Source organism: Antrostomus carolinensis, unplaced genomic scaffold (assembly GCF_000700745.2).
Source record: "Antrostomus carolinensis isolate BGI_N321 unplaced genomic scaffold, ASM70074v2 scaffold44, whole genome shotgun sequence".
Classification (NCBI taxonomy): Eukaryota; Metazoa; Chordata; class Aves; order Caprimulgiformes; family Caprimulgidae; genus Antrostomus; species Antrostomus carolinensis.
In genome coordinates, this window is record NW_010308440.1 from 4,200 (window position 1) to 20,507 (window position 16,308).

The following is a 16,308-nucleotide window of genomic DNA, read 5'->3' on the forward strand; positions in this document are numbered from 1 at the left end:
AGACAACTTTCATTGTGAGCTGCAATCTTGAAACAGTCCATGAAAGTTACGTGAGCTGCAGACACATGTAACTCATGTCGATAATCACCCTATAAACACATTACTTCATTTGCTCAGAAAATTCTACTCAAATAAAACATTTCTTGTTACCACTGTCTCCTATTCCCTGCCCCACAAGCTGTATTCAACATTAGCACTTAATACTGATCATTCTTCTTTTGGAATAGTTATGTACCACTTGTGCATATAATTATTTGCAATAAAAGTTACTGCTATCTCTTATAAGAGGTTATATATAGTTATTGAAGAGATTCTATTTAGTCATTTCTTGTCAGAAGATAAGGTTGTTCCTGAATGATACTATCCCACATTCAGTAGAAGGTTGTCTCAGTCTGTGTAATAGGATAAATAGCATTTTACTCAGTCTCAGTCTCAGTCTTCAAATCTTTCTCTGGTATAAACATTCCATGCAGGTCCAGGTGCATTTCTACATTTACTGTGGCTCGGCCCAATTCTTTGAATGTTTTAGCATCCAAGACAAGTAGGAAGGGTGCTTCCTTTGGATTAGTCATCACAACACAGGTCAAAACAATTCCTGTGACATGCAAATGAAGAATTAGAAGCACATACTAGTTACACCAAGCAGAAAAGATAACACTGTCAGGAAACAGTTCTTACTTCCTACGAATTTCAGGACACAAACTGAAAGTGCTTTCTAGATTAATAAGTCTGACTGAGAGTGCTAAAGACCTAATGAATGCGTCTCTTCTGTGCTTTTTTCTGGTCTGCCTTCAACTCACTGGGAAGGAGAAAAGCAAACCAACACTGAATGTGTGCCTGGCAATCCTGGGACTCGTCCTTTCAGCTATTTGCCATTTGCCTTTGCAAGGAGTCAGCTAACAGAACTGGACCAAGATTACAGGGACACTTGCAGTGCCACTTCATGTTCTCATCTGTAACAACACTGACCTCCCACAGCTTCAGCTGCTCTCAACTATTGATAAATCCAGTTCCAAGTGGCTCTCTGGAAAATCCTAAGCATTGGTTTTATTTTTTATGGCTACCTTGGGACATTACACAAGCTGATTTTAGTCTATTGTTGCTTTGTTTTTCTGTCTGCAGGATTAAAATGGCTGGTGCTAATTTTAATCTTAAATGGAAGCATCAAACCAGCTTTCTTGTCATGACTAAGAAAAATGAAACTTGTAAGATTTAACATAAAAACTCATGTAACCCCAGCTTTCAGAACGTTGTTGTTACTTTACCATCATCCTCTTCTTTTGCATCAGGGCTGGGAACAAAAATGGGCTCAGATGGCCAGCAGTGGTCCTCTTCCCAGTGGAGCATTTCCTTTGTCTGGACATTAAATTTTGCAACCTAAATTGTTGAGACCAGAAAAGAGAAATGTCAGTGACCCAGACAGTGGTTTATTCCAAAGGTACAACACGATCAGACTGCTGGCATGGGGGACCAGTGCTAAGAGCTAAGGAGCAACAAGGCATGTGTCATCACAAGAAGGATACACCTGGAAAATGTGAAGCTTTTGAGTCACATTTAGTGGCTGTATAATCACACAATGTTTTTTAAATTTCATTTCATTAGATTACAGTTACGCCTTTAATTTATGTGCTTTAAGTATTTTACAAATATAAACAGATCATGAGAGAACCTTCTCTATAAATAATGCCCTCACTCTACAGAGGAAGAGTCCAAGGCCCAGAACATAGAATCATAGAATGGTTTGGGTTGGAAAGGACCTTAAAGATCATCCAGTTCCAACCCCCAAACATGTAAGTGCCTTGCACCAAATCACTGTGATTCTGTAGTAAAGCAGGAAACAGGATTTACACCTTCTGTTTTCTGACCCTGTGTATTATTTTCCTTTTATTGTGACCTCAGTATTTCTCAAGGCCTTCCATTGTTAAGCAGGGTACATATGCCAGAACAAAGGCTATTAATAGTGATGTGTAAAGATGAAACCAGTGGGGCAAGAATTCCGCACAGATACTGGACCAAAGTAGTAAAGCACGGTCCACTTAAAACTGCTTAAATTTGATTTGTGTTCTATAAATACAGTTTCTGACTTTGTAAATGTTAATCATACCTTTGTAGGAACTGGACTCCACTGGACTTTTGTTGCAAAGACGTACTTGTATTTTTTGCCATTATAGTCATAGTTGATGCGAGGCAGTTCTAACCCTGAGTAAAATAAAGTTCAAGACTTAGGAACAAGAGAAGAAAAATAACTCAAATGTACATTTACATGTGTCAGTCTTCAGGAAGTTTTGCCCTGTGAGAAACCTCGACAGTATTTAAAACAGGTGTTACATAGATTTTGTATGTCTGAATTTCTAAAAAGCTGAAGATGGATATTAACACAACATAATTAAGGCACGGTTGTTAGTTCAAAAATTACAATTTTGCATTCTTAGAGATTCATTATACTGGAAATTATGAAGTGTGGGGGTTTTTTTTAATTTTTCATAAATACATGAGATGTGAACATCTGAGATATAATTGGAGGCTACCATTCTAAGAAATTACTTTCACTTAGGTAAAAGTATACTCTTTACATATACCTGTTATTATCCCCTGAAAACAGTTTAAAAATCCACTTTCAAATGTGATCTTTATAAAATACAGCAATAACTGAAGTTACTATTTATAACAGACCTATTTAAATAAAATTGATCTTGTAACAGGCAGATTTGCAAACCATATTAATAGTTGTAAGATGAGACTTGGGATCCTATATTAATACAAAACTGATGTAGGTGTTTAAAGGATTTCACTCTTGATAAATATATATGAGAGGTTCAAGGTCCTAGGTTACTGTATAGACTCAGAGGAGGGAAGCAAGGAAGAGAAAGATAATGTCAATATCTACACTAAACATATTAATTAAAAATTTCATTTCTCTTAGCTTTATAAAAATCTTTCACACGTGAACAGCTATTAACACTATTAGAACACACCTATGTGTGTAAGAGAACTTATTTGAGATCTGTATAATGGCCATGTCTCACCTTCACAGAGTATTTCAGGTTGGCAATAGATGCTGCCATCTTTCTCTTTTACAGCAGTCGCGGTAGATGGAATTGTAACTAAATTAGAACCTACTTCTGCATCCTGAAAAAGATATATGCTGAAAAGGTAATGTGTCTCTAACAACATGCTTCTAATTTAGATCCTACAGCAGATTTGCTATTAATATAGACAATTTGGAGATTAAATGAATAATCCAGCTTCAAGAAGTTCCTTCTTATGGCATTTATCTTGTAACATTAGATTCTGACCTTTTCATTAGAAATCTTGTTATATGCAGAGGATTTTAATATATCATAGTGTAATAATTTGGAATCACACCGAGCCTTTTGAAAGGTTTAGATAGACATGGCTATGTTCCAGAAGCACAATAAATGGATTACATAGTTTGTGAATTTAAGGTTTCAAGGAATTAGGTATCAAATTCCCACCAAAAGTCACCAAGGTTAGTTTTTTGGCACCTGCTATAAATCAAGTGCAAAAGCAGGTGTAATGCATTCTAATTTTTTAATATGCTGTTGCTGAATTCTTAAGATTGCAGGGTATTTTGGATAGCTGGTGTGATTTGACACATCCTTTGACATTGCTGTACAACAGTTTTTGAGACGCAAGCAAAGCAGCAAGATTCTGGGATGTAGAAAGAAACACATTATCCATTCCAAAAGTATCAGGCAGAAACTTGCCCAAGTTGCTGGGCAGTGTAAAACCTTTCCTGTAAACAATGGTGTGAAATGATGTTTTTAATTAAACTGAAAGATAAAATCTTCCCTATTCCTGGTAAATCTCCCTTAAATGAAATCTTCTAATTTTAATAAAACCATTGCAACAGCATGCATATATATCTAGGCTTCCAGTAAAGTAGAAGAAATGAACTGTGTAAAACCTCATGCAACAGCCAAGTTGATATATGTGCTCAGATTTGATAGCATCTTACAAACCATCTCACTGGTAAGGAAATGATATATGCTCAATAGCCCTGTTCTCCATACAGGATGGTATCAGAACCTAGATCTGTGTAACTGTACGACCAGCTGCTCATTGCTACTTCTCACAAAACATACACAAAACAAAACTCCTGCACCCTTTGGAAATACATTATTTTTAAAGAATCAGAAATTGGTACATAAAGGCTGGAATCTAATAATTCACTCATTATTCACACTGATGTATTTTAAATTACTGACCGAAAAACAGATTAAAAAGCCATTTTTTTTCTACCTTGTCATACTGCAGAGGAACAACAAATCGTTTGCAGGTTGGTACGGAGGTAAGCTTGTTGTTCTCTTCAAAGTCTTTACTCAGGCTTTTTAAATAGAACATATTGTATAAGCTATTGTCTGCATAGGCAATGACATCAAAAATAATGTGGCCATCCTCTTCATAAGCATTTATATGGTGAAAAAGCACCATAGCATCGGTATAAAACTTGGTGGATACTTCCTTTTTAGTCTTCTTGTCTACAAAGTGAAACCAAGTCTGAAAGATAGGAAACATTGTTTAAAACCATTAATGATCAGCAAATAGTTATTTAGGAAACTTTTCTAACAGTAGCCATCAACATTCTAATGTATTGTCTGGTGGTACTGTAGCACATTAAGACTTCAGGATTTGCTGCTCGGAGACAAGAGGTTCCAGCCTGAATGCCAAAAAATGCAGGAGCAAATGAGGGTGCTTTAAACTCATTTTACTGTTGCAAATTACTATTTGGGCTAGGCTGAGGATTAAAGTTTTCTGGTAAAACCTGGAAAATACCCTGCTCTATTTTTAAGTTAAATATATCTGCCTTAGTCCAGAGTCTCCGTGGTGCTCTGTCCTGGTGCCCTCTACCTCAGCATGCCCCACTTATTGATGGCTAAAGCATGTGGAAATAAGGTCTTCAGAAAGTAGGTTTTTTTCCTCAGTTGCCACAGTGAAAGACTCTCCTTTTGTTGGATGCAGGCTTTCCACCAGTCTGGCTCTCCTGTCTGATGCAATGCATCTAGAACAGATCTCACCTACAGTATACAGTATTTTGCCTGGACAAGGAGCAACTGTATGTGTCTGGGATGCTAGTGCAGTTTTGAATTTCTCTGCTGGCATGCAATATTTCTAACAATGCCAAACTATCCTCTTTCTCACGCACTTCGACATCAGATATTTATATGTGAAATTTCTGGAGATGGGAGATAGTACTCAGAAAAATACAACTTCTAAAAAACGTGTAACATGAAAGTCAGGAGCTGAAGAAAAACGAGAGATTACTGAAATTAATGAACCAGATGAAAAATAGAACAGTGTGGAAGAGGTTCCTGGCCTGGCTGACTCCATTGCTCAGCACTAGGAAAAATACCTTATCATCCTTATGAAAGGCAAGGCAGGAAGCCCAGTTCACACCTCGGATGTAAGCAGTTGCCATTTTGACAATATCCAGTTTGAATGGCTGCTCTATGAAGATAATGTAATTTTCTGTGATTCCAAAGCTATGGTAGTAGCTTGGGTGGAGCAGAGAGCGAGAAGGGATGGAGCATACCACTTCCAGATGTTTAAAACAAGATTTCTTCTTTTCTTTTTCTGAACATAAATGATAAAAAAATATATATATTTAAAATAAATTTCAATCCAATCTTGTGCTTTGATTTCTCCCATGTATGAAGTAGGAAAGAACAGGTTCCCCTGAGTTTTATTTGCATTTTCCTGATAAGAAAGTGGTTTGTTTCCTCCTGCAGAGTTAACATGGAAGTTTGCATCTGACTGAAGCAACACAGTAATATCACAATGCCAGATCCATTTAGACAGAGATCCTTCATCTTAGTATTTGATGCCTCTGATTACTGTCATTACAAGTTCCAGCATAGAGCAGAAAGATGTTCAATTAAATTGGCAGCTTTACAAGGGGGTTGAAATGCCCCCATGTTTTTGAACTTTTAAGGAGATGTTCCTGCTTGATCTATACTGACTTTGCTTGAGCCCCAGCTAGACATTACAAACTTATCTTTCAGCTCTGGAAGCCCTCTTGATTGTTCAGTTAAGAAGAGAGAAAAAGGATTGTCTTGAAGGAAAAAGAGCAAGTGATTTGCTGTGTGAACAAAGGACAGTATTTCAGCAATGCCTAGTGTAGTCCAGGTTAGAGACGAATTAACTCTGTATTAGGTGTTATTTGGTATTATGCTTCCCTATAATCACAGTATCATTATTTAAGAGAATTTTCATTTATGAAGAAAATTAAAATTTACAACTCCAAATTATATATACTGTCCTATAGATAACATTGTTTCTGCTCATTCTCCCTCTACACATCACAATACAGGAAACGAAGAGTCAGTTCACTCTAGTAATATTCAAATTAGAATTCTTCTAAAAACCATGTTCTTCACACTGAGATACCCTTTTTACACAGTGTTCAAGATGAGCCTTTGTAATAGCACATGGCCAGATGGGCTAGGCAGTTAACATTAAGTTCACACTAAGTTAAAATGAAGATGATCACCACCGGTTTCTAGAAGAGCTGTGTCACCACCCCTTAACCTCAGAAGAAAAGATATTGCTAGAAATTTTCTAGAAAATACTGATAAAAGACATATCTTACCTGGCACAGAGGGAGGAATCTTAAACAGAATGTATTTTGTCTTCCCTTTATCAACTATTGAAGTACCCATATTGAGAGTATTTCCAGCACTGTCATAGTGGGGGTGAGCAGTTGCCACATTTACAGCTACATATTTGCTGTAGTCAACCTGGAAAGTGATACAATAGGAAAATTTAGAGATGTAGAAGAGAATTAAAATTTATCTCCACTAATACCACAAATCCATCAGCTTTTTAGCACTGGCAGCCTTTTAATAGTACCCCATTTTCAAAAGGCTTTGAAATTTAACCAGTTAAAGCAAATGACTTATATAGGTGCTCAAATGTTTTTCTAATTCAAGGCTAAAAGAAGTTACAGAATCTGAATTACATTCACCTTTCCCTTGCAGTCACATAACTTAACAGGAGGACCGGCTACAGAAGTTGCTGTGCAAATGCACATTTCATCCTGAAAGCAGTTTATTTAATAGGGCTATGAGTCTTGCCGTCTCCTGGAGCAAAAAGATTTCTATTTTCTATTTGCCAAGCTTGGAAATTGTACTCAAACTGTACTGCATTAAAAAAAAAACAAACAAAAAATCATATTTCATCAGATTTTTGTTTTAAGAATTAAGTAGTATCTTGCATAAGGTCCTTGAAAAGTAGTCATATAAATGACATACTGAATTGTTCGATATGTAAATCACTGGATAACTACAGATGCGTAATAACAGAAATAATCCAAACTGTCATAAACATGATATGTGGTATTATTCCTGCAAACTTACTGGATTATGTACAAGTGAATTTGCCCAGAGCCCAGCTTTTCCCAAACTATCTGGGATTTAATTTTGAACTCACGAGTTCTTAGAAGATCTGGTATCTTCAGTATTTCACTTTACCATTATTTCAAAAGTAAGGAAATAGTAGAAGAAGAAAAGTATCTTTGCAGTTTTGTATCCTTCACATGTTCAAGAATCCTTATGAGTCAGCCTGAAACTATATTCATTAGCAGACAAGGAACCAGGATGACAGACAGTCGTTTATACCTTCTCTAGGGTCTCCAGAGTCTGCGGATTAATTTTTCTGATGAAGTTAGTCTCACTGGTAGCATAAAAATCATCCCCAGTTTTCATAATGTTGATCAGGCAGTTGTCTGTGAACTCAGGAATGGTGTGAGACAAATATGAGAATGCCCTGTAGAGAGGGAAATGTGTGTTGGTCCGTTAGAGCAGCAGGAGCTGGATTAGCTGTCACCCCACGTAAAGCAGAAGTGACCCGAGCAGTGTGGGCTGTGCAGGGCCACTGAGCTGGGTCTGTCTCTCTCCTGCTGTGATCTCTTCTGGCAGTTCCTACGCTGCCCCGGTGGGAAGGGTGGAAAAGCAGAGGAGATGGGCTTCCTCAATGCCCTTGGCCTGGGTGAAGATTAAGGACATGCATGTGGCAGTTTTTCCACACACAAATGAGCATCCAGGTGCAGTTCTGCTGTCAGCTGTGACATACCCACTGGTTTGTCAGGACAGGCTAATTACACGCTCTGCTGTGCATCCCTTGTGAGAATTTGGCCTAATGGTTTCTACCTAAAAGGTGGTAGGATTTTCAGTGTACATCTCATCATGAAATAGATGGATTCAGCCTGATGGAATATTTTTGTTCCCAGTGTTATCCCATATCACAATTATGATTTCAAAGAAGATCCAGCTTACAAATGGGCTTGACTGTTTTCCTTATTAGTATGGGGTTTTATCATATTCACTTGAAGCCAAGACAAAGTTACTTATATCCCTTTTGACCTTAAAATGCCAGTGTTACTCTGTTACCTCTGGGAGAGGGAAGAAAAGCACCTTATCTCAGGGTAATAACTTACAACATATCAACTATTTTGCAATAACTATCCATGCATGTGCTCTTACCAAATATCAAAGTCAAGGTCTTTAGAAGTAGTTCAGCCAGGAAGAAGAGATGGGCGAGCTACTTGCATTTCTCAGAGAATATCCACAGCCAATTTTACCAGGCAGGTAATAACATGATGGCTTACACTTTGCGTCTCATATACAGCCTATCATCCCTCCTAACAGCATGAAAGCAGCTGTTGCAATGATCCCAAGTGGTTCTGATTTTGAACATAAGATTAGCTCAGGCCTATGGGTGTAGTCCTTCAAAGCACTGCACATGAATCAAGAAACAGTTGAAATTTTTCATCACTTTCCTTTTGTTTTTTGTAAAAGTGGTCTTTAGTCCAGAAGTTTTCCTGATTTTTTTAAAGTTATTGATGCTTTTCTTCTTTTTGTTGAATAAGTTTTGCATTAATTCCTTCCTCATCTTTTAATTTTTTCTTTTCTTGCTGCTTCTCCCCTTACATAGTATAATTTTTATAAACCTCTGCAAAACACTTGAATTTTGGTTTTTAAATTACAACAAAATCTACTTGCAATAGTGAATAAAACAGCTAATACTGCTAATAAAATTAATTTAAAATATTTGCCTTCTAATAGCCCATGGAGAGTACAGTGCTGGATATATCTCTTGGCCTTTTCAATATTTAGCAATTGTAAATTTACAAAACAAACTTTGTATTTGTAATATGTGTCAAGGGTAAACAGAAAGACATCTGTGCTGGAGAGAAAAGCAGACAGAAGAATCTTGTTGGAAAAAGCATTGCTTACTTGGCAAATATGTTTTTGCATGGATCTGGATAAGCCATAGTTCCAAACTCAGACACCACGATTCGGTTTGCTTCTATATTGCAGTTGTACGTGTCACTCCGGAGATACTTCCTTCTGTAGTAAACTTCACCTGACAAAGGCCAAACAGGTTTCAATCACATTTCATGTTAAGTTCTTTAGAAAATGAGCATGGGTAAAGTCAGAGAAAGAGTTTCTCAAGCAGATGTCCTTTAGCCAAGAAAAGTCCCCAATGAACCTGGCCATGCCCCTAAATCCCTGTTTTGGGAGGCTTTTTCAGCTCTCCAAGGAACCCAGGGCTGCTCCTGTGGCTGCTGAGATTGGTAACAATTTGTCTGGCTTCCTTGATTCCCAACATGTTTGGACAATACTGGGGGACTGGGGAGAGGAATGGAGGGATCTGGATAAACTCTCCAAGTAAACCAGAACAATTTGTGTAAAAATGATTAATTGTGCATCAATGTGTGGTTGGTGATAAATCTATATTGGCAAAATTTAATTATGAGTAACAAATTGCTTGAAGGAATCAATGTCTATCCTAAACAATTTAATGGACCGTTATACTTGAACTAATTGAGCTCTGTTTGCTTTAGAGCAATATATTGGCAATATATTTGCCAATATATTGGCAATTTAAAAAATACTTGTCATTTCTTTATAGGTTATTTTGTTAAGGACGTAGAGCTGGACAGGCAAGGAGATCCTGCAGCTGCATTAAATGCCTCCAGTCACAGAAATGGAAACTAAAAAGTAAACACTAGAAATGCAGGATGACAGGATTAAAACCCAGTTCTTTTACACATACATGCTTTTTGCAGCAAGAATCTAGGTGTAAAACATCCTGCCTCACACTGTGAAACAGCTGAACTGCTAGAAAATGCTTTAATTGAAAACAAAAAATGAAATTGTTTTGGATAGAGGGGCTGCCTATTTTCCCTCTATGAGGATGACAAGTAGGAGGACTGCTTGTAGAGGTGTCAAGTATACATAAGTGAGGTTTGATATGTGAAGTGACACAGTGGCCCAGTTTCTCTCCTGGCAGCTGTTACAGCTACAAACAAATCCCAAAAGGGGAATGTTAGTCTTCCCTGAAACTAGGTTGTTCATCCACAACAGAAAAACCTCTGGATATTACAGTACTCGTGGTTGATGCAGTTGGAAACAATGGAGGTTTTCTCGCTCTGGGTGGAAGGCAAAGGCTGCCCTGCAGTAACCTCCTCAGAGCTGTTTGTAGGCTGTCCTGCAGTGCAGACAGTATTGAACTTTGTCACTCCAGAAAAAAGGACAATATCATCTGTCTCTGATAACTGTCCTGCAGCTGCTCTGCACAGTGAGGTGTGAGTGTGTGTGTGTGTTTGGAGAGACTTTCCCCAAAGCCATTACCACCTCACCATACACACCACACTGCAGGGGAAACATTCTAATGCTAATCACACTCAAAAGAGAATTAGTAACATAACACACCAAGATTTGGGTTGTTTGTTTGTTTGTTTGTTTTTCATATGATGTGCAACAACTTACCATTTTTAAATGTAAAGCTGTGCAGCAGAGCCAAGCCATCAAACCAGTGGTTATACTTGGTGTCCCCTATCGTGTGCATCCCTGGGCCATTTCGGAGAAGTATCCCTTGCAACCAAGTGGGCAACTGACCTGGAAACAAGAAGGAGATACCAGCATCCATTCATTTAGGTGAGGGGCATGTTACAGGACAATTGTGCAAAGGGCAATAGGCTTCATACAGGCAGACAGACTGTGGGTGTGTCAAGATTTGTAATAGAATATCATTATATTGGGTTAACTAAAATTTGAACTGCTCAAAAATGTGGCACTTGTAATATTCTGCATGAATACTGCTAAATGAGATTACTATAAGAAGATGAGATAACTGGAAAGTGATTTGCTAAATATCAGGAAGTAAATAAAGTTGGACCTTTCTTTCCCGCACTCAGATTTTAAAGTGATACATTTAAACCCTTTTACTCATGCCAGGAAAAGCTAGAGCTTATCAGAAATAAACATATTTTATAGGTTGCATGACTTGCATTGGCTTTCAGTACATCAATTTAAAATAGAGGCTAAATGAATTCCAGTAAAAATTTCATCAATTAAATTACACAGCATAATGTAGTGTCATTTTGGGAGTGCTTTTGTGACACTAGTCATAATATTGGTGTTTTGAACAAAAATAAAGGGTAGGAATATTATACTGAAAATATATAAGTACTGTGAAGGTTTGAATAAGAAATGTTCCACATCAGATCCCTGCAAGAAATACATTACCTACTATTTGACACACAGAGTAACAACAATTAAAGAATGCCATTAGGGTTAAAGAGCTGAACAAAAGCATATCAGATATTAAATTAAAAGCCTCACTTGCTGCTTCTTTATGTGTATGCCTCCTGAGGGACCATTTAAGATCACATACTACTTTTCCACACAATTCCTACACTGAACTTTGTCTCTGCATAAAAAGCTATTCTTTTAATTCTCCTTATCATTTACTTCGTGATCCCATGTTGACACACCTTATTAATACTCCCTTTACAGAGGGTAGAAATGTCCTCCTATGGAAATATTCAGCTTTGTCAAAGCTGATGCAGTTGCAGAGAGGTAACAAATTTTTTTGCTGTAAGACTTTCTGAGATCCTAAAGGGATGTTGGCCACTTTCTAAAAGAGTATTTCCTGAATTTTGACCTTTTTAGGTAAGGGAGACAAGGAAGTTTGCCATTTCTTCAAACAAATGACAATAAGGACAGAAGGAAAAACCATCCAAATGCAAAGGAAGGATAGTGAGTAAATGCCAGCTTTACCTAAAATATATTCTCAGTCAGGTTAATCAATTAATATTGTATGCCACAATACTCACACAACTTCATTAGGTCCACAGTTCTGGAATACATGAGGAAGATAAAAAACTGTTGACACAATGGATGGACTATTCTTATTATGATTACATTATAGAAGAGCCTTGAAAACCAAACCTTACTTGTCTTTCTAATACAGAGAGTTCCAATGCAATAAATATAGTACCTTTTCGAATAAGAGGACCAAGGTTTAACCTTTAATACAGATAATTGTACAAAACTTGAGTAACTAAGAATAGCTGGTGAGGAAATCACAAGTTGGCAAAAGAAAATAATCCTTCCAAGCTAATAGGATTAGGATCTTAAGAAAGTATCTATTCAAAATAGAGACATAATTTTTGTTTGGCTGACTACTGAACATTAATTGCTGAACAAGTTTAGTCTGCTTATATGCCTAAAATACACGTGTTTCTCTTCTTGCCACTTCCCTTTCTACAGTTTTCTGTTACTTGGCAGTTGAAGGTTGTAGGCTCTGCTGTTTCTCCAATACTCTGGGCAACTGCAGTGTAGTGAGCGCAGTATTCTATGTTCCTACACTCCCACCAATGCCATTTATGACTGTAAATCTGTGCAGTGAGCATGGGCTGCAACAAACCTTTTGCTACCACTGAGTTAGGCTGACTGCAGGTATCCTGGCTGCAACCAGTGGTGATATCTTTCCAGTTCCTTCTTTCCCTGCGGTCAAGATGTAACACTTCTGCTGCATATTAGGATTTTGATCCAGTAAAACTATCTTCTGCTCTGGGGCCCATCATTCAAGAAAAGCAGATACTTCTGCAATTCAGTGAACATCTTGCAGCTCCTGGGCTAAAAATTTTGCTTACAGACTATTTCTCTATCTCAGAATAAAGATGCTCAAAAAGTTCCAGGGAAAGTCAATAAAATAATTTCACTGGAAGAGATAAATAAACAGGGTAAAAAGTGGATCTTCTTTTTAAGTCATTGTGGACTTGGTGAAGCTTCTGAAATTTCCGGTATAATTCAGTGTAATTTATGGCATAACTGCAATATGGAAAGCATGGAGCAAAGAGTCATCTAGTGAGGTTTTCAGATGAGAATTCATCTTAATGGGAATTAAGAATTTCTGTAAATCACTAGGTACCGATGAACATCCTAAAGTGCTTAAATAGCTTTAAAAATCTGGACCCTGTATCTTTTTTGCTTCAGACTTTGATCTGAAGTGGAAATAATGATACTTTTCCACACCACATGAGGACACAGAAGTGACCCAGTAAAATCTCCAAATATTTGGAAGTTTATTAACTATCATAGCAACAGAGTCTTATATAATCACATGGCTGTACAGTGTTTAGGAGAGCAAGGGTTAAATGACGGCTGACGTTAGAAGTATGGGGTTGTATTTACAGTGTACATATTGAGTAACAAGGAGCCAAAATACTGGCAGAGCTCATGGCTAGCAAAATATTTAAAAAGGTCAGGGTTCTCTAGTTTTAATAATCAGTAAATACTGAATCATCATTAACAATGAAGGAATATTTTGTATACATAGTTTTATTTACTGAAATATGCAATCTTTGTTCAAATAAATCATTCCATAATACAGAACAAGTCTGAAAAATGGTTTGTTTGCAAACAACTTCAAATGTTCCAATGATAAGTTTTTATCTTGAGAAAAAAAACCTTAAAGGCATAAAAGCACCTTAAATTGTAACAAAGCACTTTGTCTGACTTGAAACAAAATCTTTTCCAATTCAGCCACCAAATTGATCAATAACAACAAAGTCATGCAAGTTTTAATTGTCTTCTTAAGTGTTGTACTTGGGAAGTGACTTTAAAATTGGTATTAGACGCCTACCACGTCTTGGTCTACATATTACAAACAATGCAGCATATATTTACTAAATAGAGGTTCTCAGCAAGAAACCTCTCCTGTAGCTGTAGCAAAAATCTCTTCTGTAAAGTAAAAAAAGCAGTAAAAATAGATTGTTCAAATGTTCATCCCCAGAGAGTCACTTTAAACCATCTCGTTGAAGAATACTCGGCAATTTTTTCTGGATTAACTTCTGAATCCTCTTATTAACGGTGGCATCCATTACTGCCACTTTTCTACTTAAAAATACTCTTATTGAAGAGTCACAATTTTAGTGACTCTCTCCAGGAGGCAAGGAAGAGTGTGAGCAGAGGGAGGGAGGGTAGGGAAGGGTTACAGAGAGGACAAACCGAAAGCCTGAGCTGAGCCATGGGGGATGGGGTGTCACCAGATTAAATCCCGAGATTTCGTCCCTCACCACCAACTTCAGAGAATCTTGTTCAAACAGACTTCTTTGAAAAGTACACAGAAAGGCCCACGAAGTGAGAGAAATCCCACAGTCGGGGCACAAATGTTATCTGAGATGAGTCCTTTAAACAAAATTCACTTAACGTTTCTCACATTCTCCGTTTCCCTTTTCAGTGCTGTGCACAAGTGTTTCAGTGCTTACGTATTTGAAAACACCACAGTAACCGCGCGTATGAGAAGGGATTTTCTTTCACTTACCTTTCACCTCAGCTTTTATGGGCTCTGGATGTTCTTCTTTATTTCTACCAAATATCGTTTCCATCTCTCATGCAATAAACAGCTGCTGTGTCCTACCCAGCTGCTCCTGCTGCCGTAGTGGTCCCCTCCTGTCTGGGCTGAGAACAGCTCTTTCCTGTTACATATAAAAATAAGGTCAAAGTGCAATGCGAGCTGCTGGCTGGTGGCTTATAGATTGACAATTTATAATAGCTGATCTTTAATCCCTAGCGCACACACATGTACAATTCATGCACATTCTCATTAAAATTAACTCTTTCACTGATTCAAAGGAGAAGTAAGAAAAATGTAAGTCACCTGTTTGCTCCTTAAAAACCTTTCTGAAGCAGCCAGGCACAGGCAGGAGTCAGGTGGAATGACTCTGAAACATCGCCTTCAGCATTGCAGATAAAATTTTAGATGCTGCTTAGCGGTGCTTGCCCCATTTGGCAGAAAGGGAGAGAAAAAGAGAAGAAAACTCTATCCTCTGTTCTGAATTTGGCTCTCTGGGAGTGACAAACATTTCAGAGCGAAGTGTCATCCTTTTCTTCCCATTCTATGAAATTTAAACTCTTTTCATAAATAATCACTTCAACATATTCTCCCATATATGACCTGAATCCTCTCTGTGAAATAGCAAGAATCATTAAAAATAAGGGGGAATTTTAACTTCATGCTTTTTTCCTAGCTAAGGTACTTAACTGAGTTCAATGTTGTTCATTTTAAAATCCTCTAAGAAAAGAATTATTTCAATATAAAGCATGTGATTGCAGAGGAAATCACAGGCTCCACTGAACATGAAGGATAAAAAGATTCTTTGCACAATTATATATTATGCAATTTCACGTGAGGTTGCCCTAAAATCTGATTTTTTTCCAGCTAAATAACCATTGTTCCCAAAAATATTTTAAGATCTGTTCTTAAGGCTGACTGATCTTTTATAAATATACATATTCATTTTATTTAAAACACAATTTGTACTACACTTGACTGCTCTGACACACTTGTTACACACATACATTGCTCTTCTCTTCCTAACCTATTGTCTGTTTGATGGACTATCTTCACTTCTGGAGACCAACAAGACAGCATGCCGTTGTCTCTGTTTGGAAAGCGCTGACAGAAACAGGTGGTAACAAAATAAAAAGCCAGATTAAAACAGAAAATATATGGGCTTTGTTGGAGTCAGTAGTATTAATAAAGGAACAGCAGGACTGAACCAAAGGCTGGAGGAGATGAAGGGTATCAAAGTCCACATACATAGACATATGCAGATATATATAAACACACACACACTATTTGCATGTATATGTGTATATACATATATGTGAGAGAGACAGAGAGTGTGTGTGTGTGTGTGTGTGGAGATGTAGACTCGTGTATACAAAGCCAAGTAAGGGATTTTTCAGCAAGGTTAAGAGACTGAAAAGGATCTGGCAAAAAAGCAAAGCTGTCTAACCCTACTTCCACTAAGCCACAGGGACATTTCCTCTGTCCATGATGTTTTGCTTTGCTTTAATATGTTCCCTTCAGCATATCCACATCCATTTATGTGGCCACAGCTTGTAACACTGTGGTTTTAATTCTCTGACCTGTGAGCAGTCTAATCTGTAGCAGTGCCAAGCAGATTTCCATAGGGCAAGCAAGCAATAA

At 37.5% G+C, this 16,308-nt stretch overlaps 1 protein-coding gene across 1 annotated transcript; it reads right to left on the bottom strand.

Annotated features, from left to right (window-relative positions):
• Positions 1–416: 416 nt before the first annotated feature.
• On the bottom strand, positions 417–14,801 carry BCO1 (beta-carotene oxygenase 1). The gene is made up of 11 exons (XM_010165739.2): positions 14,638–14,801; positions 10,794–10,922; positions 9,255–9,384; positions 7,638–7,785; positions 6,611–6,758; positions 5,375–5,595; positions 4,264–4,521; positions 3,027–3,129; positions 2,105–2,199; positions 1,266–1,377; positions 417–595 (listed from the first exon to the last, which is right to left on the bottom strand). The coding sequence occupies exons 1-11, from the start codon at positions 14,699–14,701 to the stop codon at positions 417–419; spliced, it is 1,587 nt and encodes a 528-aa protein (XP_010164041.1). The 5' UTR covers positions 14,702–14,801.
• Positions 14,802–16,308: the final 1,507 nt, after the last annotated feature.